We start from the raw sequence: 9,943 nt of genomic DNA, 5'->3' as shown, positions 1-9,943 counted from the left end.
CCACACAAAAACACGTTTGTGCCATCCAACCTTTAATTCTTCACATGTAGCCTATTTAACATTAAAAATAGTAATGTGAAATGTTCCAAAGTCTGAATTAGGCAGTGACTGCGTTGAAGCTAATAGAGATAGCTCTTTTTTGCTAGCGATATAACACCAAAAATAGAACATTTATTCACAAGACCAACGCGCTAATCCACAAGAAACGTATTAAACTAAACTGTAACTGACGTCACTGCCATTAGGCTGAGGTGCCTCACGTGATCCGAGTTAGCCATTAGCCTACGCTTTCTCCAATGGTAAGGGATCCTCTCATCTACCTATAAATAAGACAATCTCTGGCCTGGCCTAATGATACAGTGCTATTGCCCACAATGCCCAGGGAAGAATTTAAAAATGGATAGATCTGATGCCAAGTTAATGAAAATCAATCCATGACATTCATATAAAAGACTGGGTTTTTATGGTTGTTAATAACAAAATGTCAGATGTCTTTCTACCAGAGCAACCCCTGCAACCAAAATCATCCCCTGACTGACGTTACTACTTTCTACTCAACGGCCTTGACAGAAATGTAGTGGAGTAAAATGTACGATATTTGTCTTTCAAATGTAGTGAAGTTAAAGTAAAAAAAAAAAATCCAGAAAAAAAAAAAACTCAAATAAAGTACAGCTACTCAAAGTGTTTTTTAAAAAGAGTAAATTTACTTTGTTACTGTCCACCTCTGTTTTCTACTCATAGCCTACTTGTACAGCCCAGTGGCAGATTAAGACTCTTTGGTGCAAAAATGAATTTATGAGCCTCGAGTTACAAGGCAGCTGTGAATTAATAAAGCAAGAGTGAGTTTGATCAAACACTGATTTAGTCTGATTTAGTCTGATTCATCATAAAGCTCATAGAATGAAAATGTAAACACAGCTTGTAAATTAATTCAAATCTTTTTTTTTCTATAAATATTTTTATATTTATAACATATGAAGAAGATGACAAACACAAAGAAAAATATGCTGTTTGTGTTTCAAATGCCATTTAGTCATGAGGACGGGCAAAATGCACATGTGTATATAGTATTTGACCATTAAAAGTTGCATAAGCAGACACCACGTGCAGGGTTTCTCAAACTCGGTCCTGGAGAGGAGCCACTGTCCTGCACAGTTTAGCTCCAACCCTGATCAAACACACCTAGCTGTGAGTTTCTAGTGATCCTGAAGACATTGATTAGCTTGCTCAGGTGTGTTTGATCAGGGTTGGAGCTAAACTCTGCAGGACAGTGGCCCTCCAGGACCGAGTTTGAGAAACCCTGTGTAAGAAGAACATGCTGAGCTCGTAGAAGAATACCCCAAGTCTCATATGTCTGCAGTCCACTTCAGAGAGATGAATGACAAGGAGAAGGAAAAAGAAGTCTTTGAGGAAAATGCAGCCAAAATTGAGTGCCACATGACCTGAACTACACGCAGCACTGACTCTCAGGAGCAAGATAGAGAATGTGGTTAGAAATAGGCTTGTTTGAGATGAGCCTTGCCTCGCCTGAAATGTAGTCGAGAGTAGGCGGCTGCAGTGAGGGGAGGAGTGATAAAAGTTGCTAATAAACTGGATGTAATTTAAGTTCTGTTGCTTTTATATGAAAATAAATATAGCCTAATGAACAAGACACCCAAAGTAGCCTACTTGTTATTTAGTTCCATTCCAAACACGTGTTTATCGATCATTTTTACTTTAATACAGACATTTTATATATAGCCTATATCATCATGCTTTTCACACCTCATAGTGCAGAGCGGGAGCAACTGCAGAATCCGACACGTGCGCCTTGCGGTCGCGAGAGTTTTTTTGACATATGTCAGCATGACATCAAAGCCAGGCGGACCGCACTCGGACACATTTATAACCGGCATTCATCTCGCGCTGATTTTGTTCAGCGCAGATTTTGCTCATCTCAAACAAGCCTATTGGTAGAACATTTTGGCATTACTTTTGTCAGCCAAAAATGATGGCATGAGCGCTTTTCAACTTTGGAAACGCCTTAAGTTAGCCTATATCGCCATCTGCTGGCCAGCTGGAAAAAATAGAAATCCAAATTACTCAGTATTAACCAAAGACGACTTTGGTATTAGCTCGTCGACTAAAGAACAGAATGGCCCTGTTTCACACACAGACAGAGCTTAAATTAAACCAGGATTAGACCTTATATAGTTAAATTAGGGCATTTAAGTAGCTTTTATAAACGTGTCTTAGAGAAAAAAACATTAATGGTGTGTGCACCTTGAGACAAAACAATGACACTGACATATTTTACGATCTGTCAGTGCATGTTGCTTTCAGTTAAAACAGTTTCACTGATTGAAACTAAAAAGAATGAGGTTCAAACAATGTCCTACCCAAATTGTAAAAGATTACTAAACTGGGAGTCAATTCATATGCTTTAAATTACATTTATAGTATTAGTTCAGGGGTGTGCACACTTATGCAGTCAATTATAAAGATTTTAATTTTTTAAAGGTGCAAAAGTTCTAATCTATTGATTAATCTATGAGATGAGATGAGATGACACGTGTAGGTGTTGCTTCCGCCCACAGACACTAGAGGGCTTTCTATGCGGAAGTCAACAAGCACCGAGCCGCTTCCTGAAAGTGCTGGGACTATTCCGCATAAACTGGCATCTTCTGATTGATTGATCGAACCAGCCATGTCGAAGAACACAGTGTCTGATCGATTCAGAAAGGTTGATATAGATGAGTACGACGAAAACAAGTTCGTCGACGAGGAGGACGGCGGAGAAAATCAAATAGGTCCGGATGAGGCTGAGGTGGATTCTCTCATCAGATCATATCCTTTCAGTCCATTTACTTTTATGGTTACTTTTCATTGATTTCCTGCTTACTTGTAGTAGGGCGTTTTGACTTGTCTTTTTCTAAAACACTTGATATGTTGGCGTTAAGTTTCTAAAATTGATTATTTTTGTACTCTCGTCCAGACATGGGTGTGGTAGTCAGTCACTTCATTCAAGACAGGCATATTTTACATTGTCATCACAAGTTTGCATTGCGGATCAAGTCTTTAAGGTCTTTTAAAACCGGTAAATAGCGGCTATAATGTTTAAAGAGTGTAACGCATAAAGCTGTGCCTTATATAGATGTGGCAGTTACTTAGAATGGTGTTGTTGTAGAAACGCTTCCGGATGACATCGACTTCCGGTTGCAAGATTGAAATCCTGAGGTGGCTTTTTAATTCTTTATACTTTATAATATGTAATTTCCCACAGCTTATAATGGTAGCATATTGATAATTATAATTAAAGAGTGAATGTTATTAGTGAGTAGATGTGATTTCAGGCATCCTGTTGTGCTTTCCTTAGTGCCTGATACAGGTAACCTGATGGGGGCTTTGCAGGCAGTCCTGAAGAATCCACCCATCAATACAAAGAACCAGAACGTGAAGGTGAGTAAAAGTCAAATCACTGAAGTATCTTAAAGTATCGGTCATGTTAAACTTTTAACATTTTCATTCTCTACCAATGGTTCTCTCTTTTTTTGTTAACTCTCCCCAACACTATTCAAAGTCCCCATTACTTTTCCAGTTGTTCATGATTTACTGAATAAGGATTAAACAATATTTTTACTCACATTTTAGACCTTTGCTTAAAGGTATAGCGGAGGATCTTTCCGAATTTTAGATAAGACCCGCCCTCTCCACTTTTTGAAAAGTTTGATTGATTCACCAGAATGATTGACAATTAGGAGGACCAATAGTATAGGTGATCCACCCGGAAGTAAAAAATCCTCCACTATACCTTTAACTATAAAAATGTATAACAAATGCACAAAGAGTCATACACATTTATTAATTTACATATCAGTTTTCCAGGTCTAGAAAAATACCATATTTCTAAACCTAGATGACCTCATTTATTAAGATTTTCCAAGACTCTGGGTTCCCTGGTTCTTCACACAAAACAAATCAAAAAACAGCTCTATAAGAAATAGTTTATTTTATTTTTTTATTGGTTTACCTTATGCTTTTTTTTTTTTTTTTTGCCCGGTTTCAAAGAAAAGGCTTAAGCTTGTCCCAGACTAAACATTTTTACTCATTACATCAGAAGTCTAATTTACAGGCTTTCCATAGTCACGGAAAACCTTAAAGTATTAGGAAATTTGCAAATTAGTGATTTCCAGGCTTGTAAAAATTAATACAAATCTTGATAATTTTACTTATGGCTGTTTTGAACTAGCAATTAATTGTATGACAATTAACAAATGAATTGGCAGTGACAGTGTAATATAATGCCCTTACGTCTAGAGACAGGTTACTACTAGTAACACAAAACACAATTCTTTTGAAATATTGGGTAGAATGACATTGATAAAATATATCAATGTCAATTTTATTTATATAACACCATTAAAAACAACATAAGTTGACCAATGTGCAGTGCTTTACAACAATAAATACAAAACGAAGATAATGATAATGAATAACTATAGTAAATGTATATTAATAATAGTACAAATAATAATAAAAGCAAAAAATTATATTTATTGTATGTATTATAAATAAATATAGTTCATTATATTTATAGATGTTGATGAAGTATTGTCAAATATATTTATGTATGTAAAATTTCTATATTTGCTTCAAATTCTCTTGTTTGAATGGCCATATAAGATTGGAGGTGTATAATCATCTCAAATGATTCATTTATTTTCAAGTGTAGTTCATTATATATGTGTGTGCAGGACCGGGCTGAAGGCCTCGTGCTGAAAGTGCTCAGCTCTTTCAAGACTAGCGATATAGAAAAGGCTGTTCAGTCTCTGGATAAGACTGGGGTCGATCTGCTCATGAAGTACATCTACAAGGGCTTTGAAAAGCCCTCTGACAACAGTAGTGCCATCCTACTTCAGTGGCATGAAAAGGTAAACCCCTTTTTTAAAGGAATAGTTCATCTAAAAACGATCATTCTGGCTATATTCACTCGAGTCTCTCTGTCTGTCTGCATAGGCTCTCTCGGCAGGAGGAGTGGGCTCTATCGTCAGAGTGCTCACGGCCAGGAAGACCGTGTAATGTTCGGCGCCGCGGCAGGGTTGGCGGAGGGACTGGCTGGCACAAGCCCTCGTGGTCTGGTTTCTGCCCACTCTGCCAAACTGTGGAGGATGTCCAGTCACTCACCTCTCACCTTTTAAAAAAAAAAAAAACGATCAAACATTACAGTCCCATTTGGATCTGTTGCAGTGAAGATAAGCACCTTGGATCTGTGTTAACAGAAGGGTGATGAGAAAATGTTATTGTTGACCTCAGTAGATCTTAAGCACGGACATTTTAGCTATTATCAAAGGAATACTCATTTTTTTCGTACTTTACTTTACTCGTCCACATTCTCATACCTGTCCCGATGTAAAGTCTCAACAGAGCAGAACAAACAGTACATGTAATCACATGACTAAATCATTCCGCAGTCATGTTATTGCAGTGATCCTGGAGTGTGTTGTTTTTTGTTTTACTTAAAGGAACAATTGGCCCAGAAATAAAAATTCTGTCATCGTTTTCCAAAACTTGTACTTTCTGTCTTCTGTAGAACACAAACGATGATTTTTGAACATCCAAACAACATTCCAAAGATGTTTTCTTTCAGAATGTTTTCTTTTGTGTTCCACGGAAGAGAGAAACTCGTACAGGTTTTAACCAAAATGAGGGTGAATAAACGATAACAGCATTTTTATAGTTGGGGGTGACGCTTTACAAAGTTAATCAAGCTTTAGTTTGTAGAGGATGTTCTCTTTACTCTTCCTCATCAGAGCTGGTCTATGGAACATGCCAACATCAGTATTTGCTTTTTCCCTACTTGCATTCACTGCATAATGTATTAGTTCTAGAGTTGGTTGTTGAATCTAGCCTTATTTGAATGCCGGTGTGCTTTCAAGAGGGAGATTTCCAGCTCATTTTTGTATGTGATCAGAGTGCTTATTTTCCTCCACAATCCCTTCAGGAATTCATTCATGTTTCCATCATCTCTTTGGTTTCATATCACAACGGGATCACGTTTTAAGAAACGGAAAAAAGGGAATAACTTTTCTTAAGTTGCCAAAAAGGTTTTGATCGTCATAATTGTTGATTAATATTAGTGCATTTTTGTACTCTTTACAAAAACGATGAATTAAATTGTTTTATAACGCTGAGTATTATTCAAATTGTCCAAGCTTATGTATATTTTGATCATATCTTTTTTGAAGTGTTACCAATCGTAGAACATGATAAGCATAATTTTCAACTTTGAACTCAACTTTATGTCAGGTGCTGATGATATAGCTAACCTCTGAGACGCACAAGTGTTTGTGGACGCTCACAATTCCCACCAAACACGGCAGCAAGCGCTCAAGCTGCAATGGAGAATTTTGCTTCCGCTGTGGTCTACTTATTTTTTCCATACTTGAAGCCATACATTAACAACTTGAGGAAGTCTCCACTTGTTCATTTGCGGCTCGAAGTGAATGTTGAGTGCATCACGCCAGTCAATCATTTAAATAAGTGCAAAACTAGTTTACCAACTGCCTTATAAAATGTTCCTTTTATATTGAATGGTACTTTTGAAAAATAAATTAAATGAATACAGTCTTCTTTTTTTCATTTGTGTTTATTAAATGTGCAAACCAGAAGACCTATTTGAGGTGTGTTGGAGGTGTTTTCTACACTGTTTTTACTGTTGTGCATCTGGGGTGTTTATTTTGAACTAAACCAAAACCATAGAAAACTTTTGTTATTTAAAATAAGCATTAACTGAAATAAAAAAAATATATATTTATAATGTATTTTATTTCAGCTAGTTGCCAAGGCAAAGTTTCTCATTTTAAAAACTATAATTCTAAAAATGTAAACTTAAAAAATATTCAATTTAAATTTGAAATAAAATTCAAACTAAAAAATTCTAAATATTAAGAACTAAAATTGTATCTCAATGATATTAAAGTAGCACTGTAGTATGGCAAGCCATTCTAACTTGTTAAAAGTTCTTGATATCAACAATTCAATTTTCACTAGTTCAAATTATAGTTATATCAGGAATTAGATTTATACTAGTAACAATGGCAATTTTTGATATCAGATATTACATTTCCACTAGTAACAATGCTAATTCTTGATATCAACGATTACATTTTTACCAATTAAAATGCTCATAGATATCAAGAATTGAATTTCAACTAAAAACTATAAATCTTGATATCTGTAATTGTATTTTCACTAGTGAAATGTCACCTTAGGCTGCCATTCAAATTCAATTGTTGATTTCTTACTAGTTGAAATTCCGAAGACACGTATCAGCTTTGGATTTTTTTACTAGTAGAAATATAATTTTTGATATCGATAATTACATTTCTAGTAAAAATGTGAATTCCTCATATCAAGAATTACGTGGTTACTAGTAAAAAATGTCTATTCTAGATATCAACAATTGAATTGCTACAAGTAAAAATGTTCATTTTTGATATCTGAAAATGTATTTCTGATATCTAAAATGGCATACTTACTAGTAACAATCACATTCATGATATCAGAAATTAACATTGTCACTAGTGACAATTGAATTCTTGATATCAAAAATATTTTTTTTTACTAGTAAGAATTGTATTTCTGATATGTGAAATTGGAATTTCAACTAGTAAGAAATCAATTCTTGATATATCAACAATTGATTTTAAATGGCAGCCTATGGTGACATTTCACTAGTGAAAATACAATTACAGATATCAAGAATTATAGTTTTTATAGTTGAAATTCAATTCTTGATATCTAGAATGAGCATTTTAACTAGTAAAAATGTAATTGTTGATATCAAGGATTAGCATTGTTACTAGTGGAAATGTAATTTCCGATATCAAAAAATGCCATTGTTACTAGTATAAATCTAATTCCTGATATCAATAACTATAATTTGAACTAGTGAAAATTGAATTGTTGATATCAAGAATTCATATCCTCGAAATTAATAAAAGTTAAAACGGCTTGCCATACACTAAATACTTCTAAAGTAGAAAAACATCTGCACATGCAAAATGTAGATGAAAAAGATCATATTTGTCATATTATATTCCAAAGACGGGTATCTTTGAAAGAAAAATTACATTATGATACATTTTCAATATTCAGGCTGTGTAAATATCCTACAGAACTTTGCACACTTCAATATTTTTGCAGCCAAACGCATGAGATGCTATGCAGACATCGCAGTCAACTTATGCTTTTCATAGCAACCACAAGGGGGCGCCGTTTCCTTTGCACGTTGATCATACGATAGCCATCTCTGGTTCATGCAAATACTCATATCATCTCATATAAATGTGCAAATGTGGGTCACAAGAAGTGGCATCATGTACAAGTTCAAAGATCAACGAAGACGGTTGTGGAGTCTTATATTCTTAGAAAATACAGATAATGAAGTTAAATATTTATGGGTATGTGATTTCATGGGAATGAATCACTCTGTCCTTATTTCCAGGTCATTGATCTCAAGCAATAAAGGCATAACAAGTTTATTTTTGATTTCTGAGAAACCAATGCATCCACAAATATTGTAGAGAGAAGAGGTTTTAAATTACATTTCTGAAGTCTTATATAAGAAGCAGAGTGGGTGGATAACTATGAATTAAATATAGTCTTGCAAAATACAGCAACACGATTGTGCTGTTGATTGTGCCTTGCAAATAAAAAAAATCAATATGGACAATAAAAACATGAACCCTGCCTTCCTTTATATTTTTAATGACATATTTTATATATCTAGTACATCATTTATTTAATTTATTTAATTTATTAAAAAATGTCTGAATTGCTTCCAAACAAACATAAAAAATTGCCAGTGTGTTTTTATAAATAATACTATTGTAACTTACAGCTGAATTTAATTAGAGCAATGAAACACACTTGTACACTAAAATAAAACTATTCCTGAGTCTTCTTGGGAAGTCTTGATTATAGAAGTGTGGCTCAAGATCTGAGAATTATTATATTCTGTTGTCATGCCACATGGGTCACCTGTCAGAAGCAGAAGAGGGGCTTTATTGGCCCATTGTGTTGTACAACGGAACTGCATTGTTTTCTAACAAGCAGTGTTAAGTGTGGCAGCTGCTATGGAGACATAAGTGCACAACATGTTCACACAATTATAACACTAAACTGAAATGGCTTGTGTAACTAAAGCACTTTTTACTTGTTCCATGCTTACAAAGTAAGGGACAATAAACAGTCGGCCTATCAGTATGGCAAAAGAAACCTATACAGGGAGAGGGGTGCCTACCTAAAATATAAAAGAAAAGAATTGGCTTTTATTTTAATTTAATTTCTTATTCTACTAAAGGTAGAACTTATTTTTTTTACAAACAATTAATAGACTTTTTTTATTATTAGAACTTCTCTTTATTATGGCAATAAAATAATTTTAAATTACATTTATTTCTATAGCCTATTTTCATAATGATTATCACTTCCAAACCAGCTTTAGAGACACAGTGCAACACAACCAATCTCAATTGAGAAAGTTCAAGGTGACAGTGGTGCAGAAATAACCAGAAATATATGACAAACTATAAAGACATTGCAAGGGAAGAGATAAACACTTAATTATTAAATTCAATTTAAATTCAATTAAATCATTAAATTAAATGATTAAGAGAATGATACTGCACTATTGTCTTTAAAAAATAATAATAAAATAAAGTAAAACTAAATTAAATTTCCATAGAGCTCCATTTAAAATTGCAGAGTTTGTGATAAAGTATTATTATATTCCTTGACCATTTTTTATCTTCCTCTCTATCACACTGTGATATACAAGCCTATAAACAATAATAACTGCAAATAAAAACCTTCATCAGATTAATGGTGTATCTGCAGACTGTATCATCAGTGATGTGAGCTTAGTGACTTAGTATGCTGTAAAAACATGGTTCAGCTGAGT

At 34.3% G+C, this 9,943-nt stretch overlaps 1 protein-coding gene across 1 annotated transcript; it reads left to right on the top strand.

Moving 5' to 3' along the window:
* Nucleotides 1-2,590: 2,590 nt before the first annotated feature.
* Nucleotides 2,591-6,606, top strand: arpc5a (actin related protein 2/3 complex, subunit 5A). Its single transcript, XM_081373430.1, has 4 exons — nt 2,591-2,827; nt 3,367-3,438; nt 4,734-4,910; nt 4,996-6,606. The coding sequence occupies exons 1-4, from the start codon at nt 2,687-2,689 to the stop codon at nt 5,056-5,058; spliced, it is 453 nt and encodes a 150-aa protein (XP_081229556.1). The 5' UTR covers nt 2,591-2,686; the 3' UTR covers nt 5,059-6,606.
* Nucleotides 6,607-9,943: the final 3,337 nt, after the last annotated feature.

This window comes from Scardinius erythrophthalmus (assembly GCF_964197995.2).
Source record: "Scardinius erythrophthalmus genome assembly, chromosome: 9".
Classification (NCBI taxonomy): domain Eukaryota; kingdom Metazoa; phylum Chordata; class Actinopteri; order Cypriniformes; family Leuciscidae; genus Scardinius; species Scardinius erythrophthalmus.
The sequence above is the reverse complement of the archived record's forward strand: the minus strand, read 5'-3'. Positions and strand labels throughout refer to the sequence as shown.